The following is a 17,704-nucleotide window of genomic DNA, read 5'->3' on the forward strand; positions in this document are numbered from 1 at the left end:
AGGCTGGTGCCGGAACACCTGGCTGAGTATCCTCCCCAGTCTAACACTTCCCTCCCCCCACAGATGGGTGTATGATGCATTAAAACTGTCAGTCCAACAGGGCACAGAAAGAAACAACCAGACCCAAGACCAGGCCTTCACCTCACCATGCATCGTGATGCCCGTAAAGAACTCTTAAGGATAACGTTTGATCGATTCTCATTAGAAATCATATTGGAATACACCGCAAAAAAATTATTTCTATAATCCTGAACACTTTCTGTACTCGGGTTGTCATCTTGCTTCATCTTAGTTTATGAACCAAAAGCTTCATAGCATAGACTCTAGCAAAGCACATATAAGCACAACATAATGTTTCCTAATTAACATTATAAGTTGAAGAATGTTGTTAGCACACTTTTTGTTAGCCTTGTTACAATGCCTGTTTTTAACTTTTGAATAATGCAAACAGCAATGGTGGAGCAATGCCCAGCGTGATTACCTCTCACTGTGAGTGAATTTTAAAGGCTATGGTGGTAAATGAGTGCTCTTGGTCAACGTGATTTTTCGTGAGCTGCCACTGATGCATCCAAATTGGATGTTTATCTTTGACCTTGCACTGCAAATTAATTGGATATCGCCCTGCTTTGCTTTTTTGCGCGAGTGTGACGGGGAATCTATTAAAGGCACCATTTGCCATTCGAAAAACGATGCAAAAAAAAACAACTCAAAAGGTCCTCTGTGTTGTTATTTTTTTATTTCGTGTCCTTCTTATGCATCTCCAGCACAATGTGGTGGGTCCCTGACGGACGTAAGCGGTGTGATCCTCAGCCCCGGTTACCCTGGCAACTACCCCAGCGGATTAGACTGCACTTGGACCGTCAATTTACCTGTCGGGTTTGGTAAGAAATGCTTAAACTTATTTTTTTCTACCTCCCCCATTTTCTTAGTAAATTATGGTGTCGCACATGGCAAAAACTGGACTTTAAAAACACTAAAAAAAGTAATTTCTAGAAATTAGACATTATATTATTTAAATTTTGCACAGTAAGCTACCAATAGAACAGGAAAAATTGGAAAGATTTAAATGAATGAACACACTTAGCCTTACATAACCCTTGATGTGTTAATAGAATAACAGAACAAACTTATAAATTCACATTTTGCAGTCATTTGCATACCCAAACATACCAAGATGCTCATGGGAAGGATATTAAACTAAATTAAAATAAAATCGAATTTTATTTAAATAGCCCTTTTCATACATTAAAATGCATCGCAAAGTGCTCTACAGGGATAGAATCAATCAATCAATTAAAATAGAAGGAAATATCAAAGAATCGAGACCAATACCCATGAAAATGTTCTGCCATGTTTTTATCATGCCCGGGTCTCAGTACTGAATCTCATTTTGTTTTGTTTGTATTTGCGCAGGGATTCATCTGCAGTTCGTCAACTTTTCCACAGAAGCCATCCACGACTACCTGGAGATCCGCAGCGGTAGCCTAGAGACGGGCTCGGTCATCGATCGCTTCAGCGGTCCGCTCATACCCAAAGCTCTGTTCAGCACCACCCACCAGACCAGCTTCTTTTTCCACAGCGACTACTCACAGAACAAGCCAGGCTTCCACATCACCTTTCAGGGTACAATTAGACACAGTTTTCTTCACACCACTGGTCGGCGATAACAAACACATCGAGGGCTTTATAATAATAAACTTTCATGATTGGAGAAACCTCACCATCATATAATAAGATGCGGCATAGTTGTCCAAATGTCTTTGTAGACACGAAATGGGATTGACCGTGTATCTTTTCCAGCCTACCAGCTCCAGAGTTGTCCGGACCCCCGACCTTTCCGGAACGGTATCGTGATTGGCACTGACTTCAGTGTGGGCATGACAGTGTCATTTGAGTGTCTTCCCGGCTACTCCCTGATCGGGGACGCTTCCCTGACTTGTTTGCATGGCATTAGCCGTAACTGGAACCACCCGCTACCCCGATGCGAAGGTAAATTTAAAAGAAAAAAAAAAAAACAGGATGTATTACCTAGATAATAAGTGCCTAAATCTGTGGCAATAACAGAGTAATTAATATCCATTCCATTACAGTTATCGCAATTTGCAGCGCTACCAGTTTGATATGCACAGCAGTTCCCATTCAAAAGCTGACAAACGCATTTTTTATTAAAATGGAGGTGTGCTGCAATAAAAGTGGAAATAATGGAAAAGGCAATTAGGAAGAGTGCCTATGACCTGTAGCGTTAAAAAAATTATTAGCAAAGGCTGTAAAAGGAGTGTTATGATACAACTGCAGTTAATTGCAGAGGAAGAATCATATCACCTACCGATAATAGTCTTATTTTATTAGGACTTTTATCCAAGTACCGTTCGAGTGGCAATTTTGAGGACTTCTGCTTTTACTGTATGTCCCTTAATGTGGATAATTCCCTATCATGATGGTAAAACAACATCAGTGATACAGCTAAACACCAAAGGGGAGCTGCAAAATTTTAAATAAATATAAATGTTGATGAGGATGAAGGCTATGCGTGGCTCAAAAAGTTTAAGAAAGGATATTACCCTGTGGTCGTAACATTAAAATGTCCGTATTGTTTGCTATTATCCCCCCCCCTAACAGCTCTTTGTGGTGGAAACATCACTTCACTAAATGGAACAATTTACTCTCCTGGTCACCCTGAGGAATATCCCAACTTCCAGGACTGTGTGTGGAGTGTGAGGGTCCCACCTGGACACGGGATCTACATCAACTTCACAGTACTGAGCACAGAGCCCATATATGACTACATCACCGTGTGGTAGGTTGCCATTCTGTTGCATGTTTAACATAGGGTTAGAGTTCACCCTTAAAACAAACTTAAAACTGGTCCGGTTAGGATGCATAATAACTCAAGAGCTTTTTCTTTGCTGGTCTGGTAAGGTTAAGTAAGTTCAGTTAAGGGTTGACTGGGGCTACCTTAAATCTCACAAAAATTGTCCAGCTAGAACAAGCTAACACCAGCTTTTAAGAACACTACTGTAAAATGTAAAAAACCAAAAACTACTTTAAAGTAAAAATTGACAAAATATTGTTCAGTGTATGATAACACTACTGTAAATCCCACAATAAAACATAACTACCCTAAAACCTGAATCCTTAAATCTGAGTTTTTCTGGTTTTTAGAACTTCAAACCAGATTGTAAACAAGACTAACAGTTCCAAAAAGGTTGCACAGGTTTTAACACAACTGCCGTAAATCTCATGAAAGGAGCTGACAGACAATTCCTTTTTTTTTTTTTTTTTTTTTTTTAACTCCAAGGACCACTTTAATGCCTTTCTGTGACTTTTCCAGTCTCTCTATATCTCTCCTCCAATGTGCTGATGACACTCTAGAGTCAGTGGCCACGTTTCCTTAAAGAAAAAAAAAAGAAGTCATCATAGCTCCTTGTTATAGAGGACAACAATTTGTGGAAAAGGTGCTAAAACATTAAATAGTTGGACACGTGCATCAACAAGTTCAAAGAAGGTAGAAATAAAGGTTTGTGAATCTTAGCTTCATCCTGAAATTTCACCGCAAGTTTTTGTGAGTAATGTACGTCCCAAATTGAAAATTCCTAAAATCTATCACTGAAAATGTATGACTTCTGTTCGACGCAGCCTTGTAATTAGCTGCTCCGTGTTGTTGGGAGTTTCTGGCTTTGTGAAAATTGCGTATGCGTGAATGATTTTGTTGAAATCACACAGAGAGAAAGACAGTGACACTTGCATCATCACGCCCGCTGCTGTAAAACCGCCTCTTGGCGGGGAGTGCCGTTTGCGTGGCGGGAGTGGCATTTTCACTGCAGACCTCCTCGGGTCTGCAGCCAGATGCCGGCTGTCTAGTTTGACTGCTAATTGGGCTCATACTGGGAGCGATCATACAGTATCTCCCGAATCCTCGCTTCACGGAATGCATCGCAGTTTAAAAGCCACGACGGAGGCTGGCTGAGAGGAACCCCTAATGTGGATCACTGGGAAAGGTCTGGTGTCTTATCCCACCTTCATTGTTATTTGTAATTAACGTAATCCGGAGGCACTTAAACAACAGAGAAAGGCGGGTGTCCTGATGATCACGGATAGTGGGCGCTCTTTTGGTATATTCCACCCTTGTAGGCCAACGGGAGGACCTCGTGGTGTTACGCAGCGGGCCTGGCAGTTGACAGAGCACTTCCTGTCTGCTAGTTGTGCTGAGTGAGATCACGGTGGGAAATAATGTCCTTAGACACCAATGACATTTTATGCTCAGGAGTTCAAAGGAGACCAAAATAGCTCCTTTAAACCAAAATGGATCCTTCATTACATTCATCGAATAGGTCCTTAAGTATTTTTCATGCGTCTGTTTCATGGGCTAATTTTTCTTCAACATTCAAAAAATGTTCAATTGTCAAACGTTGACTGCATTGACAAAAAAAACTGACAATGTGGTGTCACCCATCTGTTTACGATACCTGCTTCCAATTGAAAGTCATTCAAGCTAGTCGTGCTAGCGTCACAGCAAAGCATTTGCATTTTGAGCCAATAAGACCAGAACGGGGTTTCACATTTCTTACATTTACCTTGAAGCAAGTACAATTTGACAGCGAATGACTTTCTAAATTAGACATCTGACCATAAAATTAACAATGAATTCGTGTCTGCTACCTAGCGAGCTTTAAGTTAGCTTAGTTTAATAGTAACTACGAGTTGCTAAAATTTTGCCGATAATTGGAGAAGAAAATAGAACTCCACCCTGCATTAACCTCTAGATGAGCAAAACAATGAAAAAGATCTATCCTCACAGAATAAGATAATCACATTTTCCAAGAAAAGTCGATTTACAGTGACCAAAAACTGAGTTAGGATGTATTACAAGATCAAAGTGTAGAAAAATGTTCTTGTTTGAATCATAATGATATTTGTGTTGTCGTTGGATGACAGAAAAGCCCCAGGCCAAAAATCCACAATGGTCTTGGGCATGTGTTATTCTTTTGAACTAATGATGCGTTAATGAGCTCCAATGTCCCCGTGATGCCAGCGACAGAGCCAATTCTGTTTGAACCGCCGTGTCATAGAGAGACATAAAAAAATATGCTTGCTTCCAAGAGAGTTTGTATTTGGAGCTTGCCTTTCACTTACTGCCAATGATAGATATCGAGAAAACAAACCTTCCAAGTTTATTTTATTTAGTTGGACTAAAATGCCCATGGCCCTTTAACGTACGTTTTTTGGCGCCGTTCTCACAAGGGCACTTTGTCCTTATCTTTAGCGGAGTGCTTCCAGCTTTTGTCTCATAAATATTATACAACCTCTTTCACTTTTTTTTTTCTCGCCCATTTCCTGACAACAAATGACCACTTAATGAGGGCAATAACTTATGCGGGTGTCCTCTTCCCCAACATTCTTTGAAGACTTTGCAAACCGAGTTGAAGCAGAGTTTTTCTGTATTACCGCAGGGATGGTCCCGACCAATCGTCTCCTCAGATCGGCCAGTTCAGCGGCAACACGGCTCTGGAGTCGGTCTACTCCACCTCCAACGTCATCCTCGTCAAATTTCACTCTGACTTCTCCGGAGCAGGGTTCTTTGTTTTGAGCTACCACGGTAAGCGCTGATGCTATTGGTTGATGACATCAATCTGTTTTGCTGTTGTTGATGTTAATTATTTAGTTTCATCCTCGTTAGCTTATTTGAAGGCCGGAGTCTTGTAGCGGTAAAGTGTTGAAGCGTGGCTCTCCACAGAACAATTTAAAGTTAGAGTAGATCGAAACTTAGTCGGCTCAGATTGAACTGGCACCGTTTGCTAGTTGTTAAATTTTGAATAAATATTTGAAATGCTCCCACAAACATTGCCTGCGTCCCCGCATATCTACTTGAAATTCCTTGACTGCCCATTTAGGCAGAAAGCTGGGCCATGAGAGGGCAGAATTACTGTTAAGATACATTCAACAAGTTGTGCTTTTCTAGCTCAAGGGCTACATTCAACACCATTTTAAAGTCTATTTCTTGTGGCGTTCCATAACATTTATCTCTGAGATAGCTATGATGCTGTTTTTCCTTCCTCCTCAAAAGTTGCCTTTTGGGGTGTAATTTTTAATCAAATTAATTTCTCACGACATTTCTGACCCTTACCCTTCATAGCTCAGTTTTTCACACACTGGCGCATATGAATTCACACACATAGATGCATGCACGCACCCACCCACCCACCCACACACACACACACCTACACGCACATATTCTCACACTGTCACACTCAACACTCATACATATAGTACACATGATATTATTCCGTCCTTTCTTAGCACCACATTTGTATCTTTCCACAATTTTCTGTTCATCGCTCCTCCATGCAAGTGTATTTTTTTGGTTTCCACAATTTTTTATACAAATGTCAGGGTTTTAATGAATCGGGCTACCAGGTTTTAGCTGTCGAAAAAAAAGATCTGTCCCATCTGGTGGAAGGTTTTGAGGGTTTTCTTCGAGCTAGTCGGACGATATGCACTGTGCCGGATAAATGTTTGACACTCCTTGTTAGTGTTAATGTGCATAAAGAGGGGAAGGTCCACTTAATAGTCATACTTGCTTCAGATTGTCCAGGTGTACGTAATGTTTGTGAAAGCCGTTTGATTTAGCCGTTTCCAGGGGTCCTGCAAAGATTTAGATTTATTTTTTTACCTATATAGTTGGCCTACAACATCGATCCACCCCATGCATCAAGACCCCATACCCAAAAAGACACTGAAAGGAATCCAATTTGATGTGAAGCTGCCATTTTAGTCATGTACAGTGAAGAAACTAAGTATTTGAACACCCTGCTAAATTGCAATTTCTCCCACTTAGAAATCATGGAGGGGTCTGAAATTTTCATCATAAGTGCATGTCCACTGTGAGAGAGATAATCTCAAAAGAAAAATCTAGAAATCACAATGTATGATTTTTTTTCTAGTGATTTATTTGTGTGATATGGCTGAAAATAAGTATTTCAACACCTGTCTATCAACTAGAATTCTGGCCCTCAAAGACCTGTGAGTCCGCCTTTAAATGTCCACCTCCACTCCATGTATTATGCATTATGTATTGGGGGACAGCCTTTTTCCCTCAGTCAGAGCATTGAAGATGGGTCATGGCTGGGTCTTTCAACATGACAAGGACCTGAAGCACACAGCCAAGAAAATCAAGGAGTGGCTCCATAAGAAGCATATCAAGGTTCCGGTGTGGCCTAGCCAGTCTCCAGACCTAAACCCAATGGAAAATCTTTGGAGGGAGCTGAAACTCCATGTTTCATAGCAACTGTCCAGAAACCTGTCTGATCTAGAGAAGATCTGTGTGGAGGATTGGGCATGTACCAACGATGAAAATATCCGAGCTCTCCATGATTTCTAAGTGGGAGAACTTGGAATATAGCAGGGTGTTCAAATACTTATTTTCTTCACTGTAGGCCATTTCCAGGGGTCCTTCAGAAATGTTTTTAACCTTTTATTTTGTACCACTTTGAACTAATCACTTTGCTGCATAACATTTAACAGTCACATCGACAATATCATACATAAGAAGGCACAGAAAGAATAATCGAGAGACATTTTCAAGAATTGTCGGCCATTTCACTGGCTCCTTCAAAAGCTAAAATCACACAGACATTTTGTCTTACTGCTACCAAATTTGAAACACGTACACAAGACAGATGGGCCCCAATAAATTGCGAAACCTTTGTGTGTGGGTGGAGCATGGAGGCACACTTTGATGACTTGCCATAGAACGCTAAAACTTAACACCACAAGGTCAGCGCTTCTTTTTGAAGGTGAGTGAAATCAATGGCTGTTTTTTTTTTTTTTGGGCTCTCCTGCGCACGCACAGTGCATAGATATTTTAATGTGTTTTATATGCACGAGCAGCAAGTTTCATTTCCATCGTCAATTTCATCCTAACTTACAGCCCCCTCTGTATTTTCGCTCTCTCCCTCTCGCTCGCCGGGTGACTAAGTAATCTATGGTCAGGCAGTCGTATCGATTACAGCCCCTCAGCCTTGTGGCTGTTCCCTTTTATGATTCAAGACAGGCAGTGTATTTGTGTGGCCACTCGCTTCTTTGCTGACCTAACCACGCGCACATAAGGAGTTCAATCGGAAGGTTAACTAAAGCATATAGCAAAATAAATGGTGTGTTTGAGTTGCACGGTGCTTTCTACATTCATACGTTTTCCTCCTTGTTCTCCTTTCCGGCGGTGTGTGTCATCCATCTTGCAGCCTACCAATTAAGGGTCTGCCAACCCCCTCCGGAGGTGCCCAACGCTGACATGCTGATGGAGGACGGCGAGTTGGAGATAGGTGAGCCATCCTGTCCGTCTGTCCGTCCGTTCGTTTTCTCCGCCTCCAGACATGTCACTTTGATGGCAGGCTGTAAACGAGACACTCTGAAGTCCACAGAAGACAATTTATTTTCAAAGGAGACTGCACAAATAACTCGGTGGGCCACAGCAACATGCTGCCACAAGCTGTATCGAAACATTCTGCTGTTGAAAAGAGAACAATGCTCGGTTTTCGTCAGAGGTAGTAATTCAACTTATTTTTGTATAAAAACAAGTCAAGCACCAAAAAGATGCAACTCGCGTGTCTATTTTTTTCCATTCAAGAGTGTCATACAAGTGTAACAACAGGTTATTAACCTAAAAACAGCATTTCAATAAAACCTGCTACCTCACAGTTGCACCTAGTGAAAATGAAACTAATTTCAGATTAGGTTGACAAAAATAAGTCATTTGGTAACTAATGAGTTTATAGGTAATCCTAGTGCCTAACAATAGCAGTTAACAAGGACTTTGGAATATATTTAATTGATTTTTATTAAAAAAAAAAAAAAAAAAAAAAAACAAGCTGGGGCTTACCGAGTCACCTTGTAACGTTTGCACAGAAAAATGGAAGTCAACAACTGCTTTTAATCCACTTTTGTTGTAGAAAGAAAAGATTATGAAAAGTAAAATAATTTATCATCTGGGAAGTGAGCAGCCTCTGTTGATAATTAACATTAACAGTCGACTTGTGGTGAGCTACAATGAGTTACATTTGGGTTCCCCCACATTTGTTTTTGACAATTTTCACAACGGGTCCATTTCCCCATGAAATTATGGGTATGATTCAGTAAAGTTGTACACTAACAACTGCAAAATTATAGAGAACATTTTTCCGTTGTGTAGTGTACCTAAAGATGTGGCCAGTGACTGTATGGATAAAGTTAAAACTTTGCGTCCCGTTGGCGTTTAGGTGACATCATTAGTTACAGGTGCCAGCCTGGATTCTCATTGGTCGGTAGCAGCATTCTCACGTGTCGCCTGGGAGAACGGCTACAGATGGATGCCCCGCCTCCAACATGCCAAGGTCTTTGTGTGGAATTTGAAATGCCACCACACCTATGAGAAACTTGAAATTAAAGGAATACTATATTTTTGTTTTTGTCTACAGTCCAATGCCCCGCCCACGACGTGCGTTATGACTCTTCGGGTGTCATCCTGAGTCCGGGTTGGCCCGAGAGCTATCCTAACCTGCAGATGTGCTCGTGGAGCATCAGCGTGGAAAAGGGCTACAATGTCACCATCACTTTTGAAAGCTTCCACACGGAAAGAGAGTTTGACGTGTTGGAAATTTTTGATGGTAAAAAGAAATGTGAAATAAACTTAAAATGTTACGGAAATACACTAATGTAAATACGGCTACATTGAATAATAAATATTTGCAACCTTGAGGGAAATGTTCTTTGAACTCCCCCATACTTTAATTTGATGAACATGTCTACCAGTGTATATCATTTTGTAACCCCAGTTTATCAAGCCTCTCCTTCTCTTCCACATCTCAGGTCCGTCGGCCAATGACCCAACCTTGGCCACATTGAGCGGAGATCTGCCAACGCCCTTCAACATCACCACCTCCGGGCACCAGTTCCTGGTGCGCTGGTCGTCGGACCACGGCACCAACAAGAGGGGCTTCAGAATTCGCTATGTTGGTGAGTACCAAAGTATGTATCCCAACTTTATCTTACTACTAATTAGTGTTATCATATTGCATGGCAAATAAGCAAAGAGGCAGACAGAAGGATGAATAGTTCCCAAACTGAAGGTCAGGTCCCAAAATGGTTCCCGAGAGAAATGTTATTATCAGATATCTGAGGGAATTCAACACATAAATGACCAATCTGACAATTGAAAAGAAACTTGAGCACATAAGCCTCACTTCTGACTGCCTCTCAAGCAGTTGAATACATTGTGTCATGGTTGCTTTCCGTCCAAGTGAATCCTGCTGAGCACAGATGGTCCTGTTTTTTGGACAGTTGGATGAGAACTTTTCATCCGCTGAGGACTCTACACTGTGTAATGGGGTTTTATTCAAGGAGGATTTTTGACAGTGAAGGAGAAAATTATTATTGTATGACCTGCTTTGTTCATCCGACCTTTGAATTCCTGCTATGGTACATGATGAATGACAGTCAGAGTCAGAGCAGATGTCGGTGAGGTTCTCGCTCGGTACCTCTTGTGGTACAACAGTGCATAATTACTTTGAACTGAATTATTTGAAACAGCCGCATAAAATGTCAGATTGTCATGTGTAAGGATGAGGTACACCATGTATATAAAAATTCTGACGTTTATGCCTCTGTCAGCTTATAAATTTTCTGGTTATGGTTTAGAGGCTTGATTACGGTACAGTTTGGGTTAAGTGCTGCAGTTAGAGTTGATGGGGTTTCATTTGGAGTTGGATTTTTTTTTCTGGTTAAAGTTCCTGCAAAGTGAAAACAAATGTCTTGTAAATTTAACACACCAATTAGAACAATTTCTATAACAACCCTAACAAATCTGAATAATTCATACAAATTTGATTTTATGAAGGTTGTTTCACTTAGCTGTATCTGTCTGTACGCTGCGGGCATGTACGCTGAATGCAGTGCAACCACGCCCTGCACAAATGTCAATCAAATGCTACTACTACAACCTGGAAAAATGGATAGTACGTCATCTCGTATGTTGTACATACTGTGACTATGTGTGGGAGCGGTGTAAATACATTCAGTTAAAAACTCCGGTAGCTGGTGTGTAACCCATTGGGTCGTTGCAGGGCTTTTCCTTTCCGCAACGACGAAGCGATGACAGGGGAAAAAGCACTTTAACACTACTTTCTCCTCAATTGACATGGTTCTCAATATTTGCACATTTTCAGTAATCAACGTCAGACATGGATAATGTATTCACAAACAAGTCCCTGAATTCAGCTGTTCATAATCTTTAAGGTTGATGTTAGTGACTTGGTTTCGGTTGCATACATTACATATTGGGTCGGAATAATGTTAGGAGTTCACAATTCAGTGTTGGGGTTATTGTGAAGGTTTTTTGGTAGTGAGTCAACTTTCTTGAAAATAAAAGTAAGCTGCCCCTCAGGAAGCTTCAGGCTATGCAACCTGTTGAGAGACTTGAACTTGAGCAATTTATTTTCCCCACTATGATCTTAATGAGTTTCTAAAGTTAGCGGCCCCTTAGCAGGCTTCAGCACAGTTATAATACAGACACGATCTTGTTTAGGTTGGAAATCACACAGTCAGAGGTGAAATATGTTTTAATTGGTAACTACTAAGTTTCTTTTGGCTTGTCCCTTTCGTGGTCGCCACAGCGTGTCATCTAAGATGAACGCACATATGTTTTTTTATATTTTTACGCCAGATGCCCTTCCTGACGCAACCCTTCTCAGGGAGTGGAGGCCCCAGTGGGATACGAACTCACAACCCCTGGTTTACCAAACCAGTGCTCTAACCACTGAGCTATGGGGCCTTTAATTGGTAACTACGGACTTGACAAAAAAAAACATGCCGATTAACAACTAATCGTTTAACTCCATAACCCTGATAAAGAACATGAAAATAAAGCTCCAGTTAAATGAGCCCCACAGGGACATGTTTAAGCTGAAGTAAGATCAAACTGGGCCAGCAAAGATCTGATGGTCCGAAAATCTTACGCACCGTTTATCAGTTAGCATTTTAGCGTCATTGCAGTGTCATAATGTTAAGGATAATAAGCTTCCAGGTTTTTAGCAGCTGGTGGCCATTTTTTATGTCACTTTCTTACCGTTTTTTTTTTCTTGTCAGTCATTCTCGTCGTATGAATTCAAATCAAAATGTTGCTTTTCTTAATTGTTCTGTGCAGCACTGTACTGCTCCACGCCGGAATCGCCGCTGCACGGCTCCATCTCATCGCAGACCGGCGGCCACGTCAACAGCGTGGTGCGCTGGGCATGCGACCGTGGCTATCGGCTGGTAGGCAACGCCACCGCCACCTGCCGCCGCACGCCACTTGGCCACCACGCCTGGGACTCGCCAGTGCCCGCGTGCCAAGGTGTGTGTATCTGTATGTGAGTGTGAGGGAGAACATTCTGCATCGGTTCTGTTAGACTTCATTACTGACTGACATGCACATGATTCTCCAGACGTGCAACTCAAAATTCCAACTTAGGCGAATACTGTAAAAATACATAAAAAGTAAGTGCTTAAGAATCCGTGATATAGCGGGGGCGTGAGCGATGAATCATGACATAGCAGAGAAAGACTATTACCATTTTAAGTACCTATGGAAGAGCATTACACAAATAATTACGAAATATCTTAAAATTAATTAATTTTAAAATAAATAATAAATGAATAAAAAAGAATGACTAATGAAATGAAACAAAATTAAATGGAATAACATTTAAAAATGAAATTAATCACATTAAGTGCAATATTTTCCTTACGCTTGCCATCATATTGACATTTTAAATTATTTTGGAAGAACAGTACACAAAGAATTTGAATTGTGTAAAATAAGTGAATTGAAAAGCCACATAAAAAAACTAAATAATGGTCAAATAAAGTCTGCGAGAGTGTGCTGGATGAACAGTCAATGCAGCTGGCGTGTCCATTGCACGATGCACAAGTGTGTGTGTGCGTGTGTATTTGCCTGTCAATGATGGACATCTTTTGTTCATGGCTTTTTTTTTTCTCTACAGTATCATATGCTGTTCCTGGTGCTCCATACTGAGTTGTAAATAAATTAGAGCATTAGATGGGGCCAGAGGGAGATAATTTTTCAAATGATCATTTTAATAATATTCTACTGCGGGCTCATAATACTGAAATAGTCATGCAGAAATAAATAAATTAAAACTAAACTATTTTATTTAACAACAAAAAAGATATGCATGAAATAAAAACTAAAATAATCTAAAAATAAAAAAATTGATAAACACCCCCAAAATATAAACCAAAATCAAATGTAGGTCTATAACCAATTAAAAAAAAGAGAGAGAAGAGAATCAGTACGGTAAGGTATTGACACTTAAATTGGAAAACGAAGAAAAAATCAATTCTGATGTGATTAAAATGCACATAAATAGCACAGCTCACTGTAAGTCATCTGCAAACAGAATGCAAACTCTCAATGTAATTGTCCTGTACCATCTGTTTTCATTCCAACCAAGGAACACATCGTGCATTAAGTACACATCGTAACCACGCTGTGTGTGTGCGTGTGTCTGTCTGTCTGTCCTCCCAAAGCTGTGTCGTGTGGAGCCCCCAAGGCGCCGACAAATGGTGGCGTTTTAACAGCCGACTACTCAGTGGGAACTCGAGTCTCCTACTTCTGCAACGACGGTTACAGGCTCTCCAGCAAAGAGCTGACGTCCGCCATCTGCCAGCCCGACGGGACGTGGAGCAACCACAACAAAATTCCACGGTGCTCAGGTTGGTGCATCGAAAAACTATATCAGCATAGGCACACTTTGTCCCGATATTTTTATCCACTGGTCTCTCTGTTGCAGTGGTGGTGTGCCCCAGCATCGGCTCCTTCTCCCTGGATCACGGCCGTTGGAGGATCGTGAACGGCTCACACTACGAGTACAGGACCCGCATCGTGTTCACCTGCGACCCGGGCTACTACCGCTTAGGACCCGCTCACATCAAGTGCCTCCCCAATGGCGTGTGGAGCTGGAAGAATGAGAGACCGCAATGTCAGAGTGAGTCGGCGTGTTTTCGGGTTTGGATTCTGGTTTCAGTTGGGGTTGGTCTTAGTGTTGGGCTGTCATTTAGGCTTCGGGCAGGGTTTGAGTTCGGGGTGAGCTTAGTTTTTAGGGGTTTTAGTTAAGCATTAGGATTGTGTTGAAATTTAAATAAAGAAAAGGTACCCTAAGTCCTTGGAAATGAGTTTTTTTTTTTTAAAGAAAATGTTTATTTAAAATGGTACAATTTTATGTTTTCATAAAAAAACCCATTTCACATATGGATCCAACTTATATTTTTCATTGAGCCCATTCAGGTTCACTCTTTAAACTCCTGTTGCTGTCGAGGCACACGCTTTATTGCTTGTGACAAGTCTTACATCTAATTGTTTGGTTTTAAGGCTTCCTAGTATTTATACCCATTTGTGCATTGGGATGAAAAATATAAGGGTAATGGATAAAAGCTATCTCGGATTCTTGAAATGCTTCCTTTTTGTCTGCACCTGTCCAAAACTAGCGAGGCTATTGTTAGGGTTTCTTTTAGAATTCAAGTCATGTGGTTGAGCGTACGTTAAAATACAGGTAAGATGCACCCCAGCAGGCTGCAGGGTAAACTACTGCACCCTGCATGAAATACTGCCTTCCATCTGACTTTTTTCCTGCAGCGATTACTTTTTCTGTATTTGCGCGTTGTCTTCGTCAGTCATCTCCTGCGGCGAGCTGCCGTCCCCACCTAGCGGCAAGAAGATCGGCACGCAGACGACCTTCGGGGCGACAGCCATCTTCACCTGCGACGCCGGCTTCATGTTGGTGGGCTCGGCCGTCAGGGAGTGCCTGTCATCTGGGCTGTGGAGTGGAACCGAGTCGCGCTGTTTAGGTACGTAGATGTAAATGATAATTAGTGGATAGTGCATCACTTCACAACTACTTCTTCCTTTCTTTCGAGAACAAGTTGCATGTTTCTTAGCTGTCGAATAAGAAGCCGTATTAAAGGGAACCGAGATGACCCTCCCCCTGCCTTCATCTGCCACCATAGCTGTTCCATTCTGTCTTTACCTCACAATAAAGATTTTTTTTTCAACCAAATAAGAAGAAAATAAATAACTGTACCAAGCAGTGACAGATGTTACGGCACCAAAGAGCTGTTTGGTGTCACATAAACAGCATTTGGATTCAATCCATGTTTTTTTTTTCATTAGGAAAAAAAGGCTTAGCTAAAGATAAATAAAATGGATTGAATTTACCTCAAAGTAAAGCGGTCCCTTGTCCTTGGTGGTTTTCACTCGTACTGCGTACTCGAAGAGACAAAGGGGGGGTAAAAACACTTCAAAGTGTTTTACGTGATTCGACTCTGGATGTAATGGTTTTTTGCAGATTCGAGGCCGTGCTCAGGCCAAGTTGTGCATTTGCCAGACTTCTAATGACTTTCTGAAAATATTCTATAAACTTTGTGGCTCTCTAGTATCACAAGATGTAATTTTTCCAATTATTATTATTATTTATTTTTATTTTTTTAAAGCTTCACACCCCATTCGGCGTCCCGCTAGGGTTCTTGCACCATTCCCAACCTGGTGTTGAATCACATTGCCAATAATTATTTATGATATCAAACTACTGTTAGTTTTCTTTTTAATTTCCCACAACCACTGAAGGTCTCCACGCTTCACAATTTACAAATACTAATTAGTCGTAACACTGCATAAAGAAGGCTATAGCCCTTTAATATTCAATACAATTGGTGCCAGATTTTCAAACAGCGCACCCACTTATAGATGTCCCGACAGAATTAATGGTAATAAGTTGTCATTTGTTTTGATCATGATTAATCATGAGAGTGCTAGAAGGGGTCTCGTTTAATTTCTCTCTGTTTAATCATGATCAAAACGCGAGACAAATTATTAGTTGTTCTACCAAACAACTATTACACTTTCAATCTCATGCCTCCCTCTGGAAGGGTACACACACCAAAGTTTTGGCTGCATAAAAGTAAAGGCAAACACCCCCTAACTACATGATATATTATGTAGGACTAGATGTTAATATCCCTCTATTAACATCTATTAACAATATAGTAGCAGCTATAGGGCTGTAATATTACGGAGTTCATCACTGTGGCTCTGTAGTGTTGCAATGTGCCATTGTTCCCTTTTTCTTTTTTAAAGATTCACATTAGAAATCATCATCAAAAACACTTGAGAGATTATTAGTTATTATACAGTACCGCCATTTCATTTTTAATTTCACACAACCCCCTGGAGCGTAGCATGCACTACAGTTTGGGAATTCCCAAACAAGGTAATGGGAAACGGTGACTCGTCGTAACTGCGTGAGTGTGGAAGCAGCTGGGGCTCTCTCGTCTTTACGGCTCTCGAGTGTTGTTGGATGTGTGCATCATAAAAAGTGTGGGAGGGCAATGCAGTGCAATTTTTTGATGGCATGCTTCATAGTTAGGACTCCAGCTAGTAGCATGTTAACAACTAGATCAGACTTTCTGAAATCTGCTCACCTTATTTGCTATCCAATAAGTTTGCAAGTTTGCACCCCTCCCTCCCCCCAGTACTCTCATGTTTAATAATCATGATCAAAACAAACAATTGTTAATTATACTGAGCAAATGTCAGGTTAGGTTGGCGCCAATCATTCAAATCAACACATCACAATCATCAAATTTCCTTTGTAACCAATGTTTCATCATCTTTCATTCGCTGCCACACGTGTCACCGAAGCAAATGTGATCGCAGGAGTTAAAATTGACAACAATAAATCTAATTCGTCTTCAAAAGAGAACGTGCACCTCCTTTTCCTTTTTTGTTCTTTTGGAAAGAAAACAAAGGACCCTGCATCATCTGTGGAAATGGTTGTGGACCAATTGACTATCTGAGTCTTTTTAAACTGGAAAAATAATTGCAATTGTTGACACAGTCCCTACGAGTTTATTTGTTATTTATTTTGCACTCTGATATGAGATTTGTGCTGCATGCTGATGACTTGCAGAGAGGCTTCGGCTTCTAAAACAGGGGTGGTGAACCGACCGTTCAGGAGGAGGAGTTTTACTCCATTTATCCATTTTCTTTGGTGCTTGTCATCATAAATCTTAATTCTAGATATGGGGAACTAGATTGGTCGCAGCCCAATTGTGGGATACGTATGGATAAAATAAAAAAAGTCACTCCTCAGGAAAATATATTATTTAATTTACTGAAAATGCATGATTGTGAAATGTGGGAGGAACTACCTGGAGGCAACCAATGCAAGCACAGCACAGAGAGAACATGCAAAGATTTAATCACAGAACCTTAGAACTGTTAGATGTGCTCACCTCTTGTTCACCATCCGCCCATGCCATTGATGGTGCATCTGACAAAATTGAATGGAGTCTTTCATTTTCATTGGTGGTTGAAATATTTTGGAACATTTTCCTAACAGTTCCTCTTCAATCCTTATTTTGGTATTCATTGAAGGATGGGCCAGGCAACGGTTTTGGATCTCCCAAAACAAAGTAATCCCTTTAAAAAGAAAAAAAAAAGCATTGTCTGCCATGCACCCTCTCCCTCCACGATGTTTTTGTTGGATTTAAATATTTGTACAGAGGTACCAACTCTAATTCTATAATACTCAAGTCAAAATAGAGATTGATCTAAAATGTGCTGACATCTTCTTAGTTCTGTAACTTGCCAAAAGGCTCGGGATGTAACATAAGGCACCAT

At 40.8% G+C, this 17,704-nt stretch overlaps 1 protein-coding gene across 6 annotated transcripts in view; it reads left to right on the forward strand.

The window, feature by feature from the left end:
* Positions 1-17,704, forward strand: part of csmd3b (CUB and Sushi multiple domains 3b) — a 326,110-nt gene that overhangs the window by 283,161 nt on the left and 25,245 nt on the right. For 4 of the 6 annotated variants that reach the window (XM_061814643.1, XM_061814652.1, XM_061814676.1 and 1 more), the window contains 13 exons: positions 765-881; positions 1,414-1,623; positions 1,801-1,989; positions 2,620-2,797; positions 5,451-5,596; positions 8,238-8,318; positions 9,252-9,365; positions 9,450-9,638; positions 9,841-9,999; positions 12,173-12,361; positions 13,558-13,743; positions 13,821-14,015; positions 14,701-14,874. In XM_061814643.1, coding sequence (XP_061670627.1) covers positions 765-881; positions 1,414-1,623; positions 1,801-1,989; positions 2,620-2,797; positions 5,451-5,596; positions 8,238-8,318; positions 9,252-9,365; positions 9,450-9,638; positions 9,841-9,999; positions 12,173-12,361; positions 13,558-13,743; positions 13,821-14,015; positions 14,701-14,874 — 2,127 coding nt within the window. The remainder of the gene's footprint in view (positions 1-764; positions 882-1,413; positions 1,624-1,800; positions 1,990-2,619; positions 2,798-5,450; positions 5,597-8,237; positions 8,319-9,251; positions 9,366-9,449; positions 9,639-9,840; positions 10,000-12,172; positions 12,362-13,557; positions 13,744-13,820; positions 14,016-14,700; positions 14,875-17,704) is intronic. The other 2 variants (XM_061814660.1, XM_061814668.1) reach the window with 1 other exon arrangement.

Source organism: Syngnathoides biaculeatus, chromosome 1 (assembly GCF_019802595.1).
Source record: "Syngnathoides biaculeatus isolate LvHL_M chromosome 1, ASM1980259v1, whole genome shotgun sequence".
Lineage (NCBI taxonomy): Eukaryota > Metazoa > Chordata > Actinopteri > Syngnathiformes > Syngnathidae > Syngnathoides > Syngnathoides biaculeatus.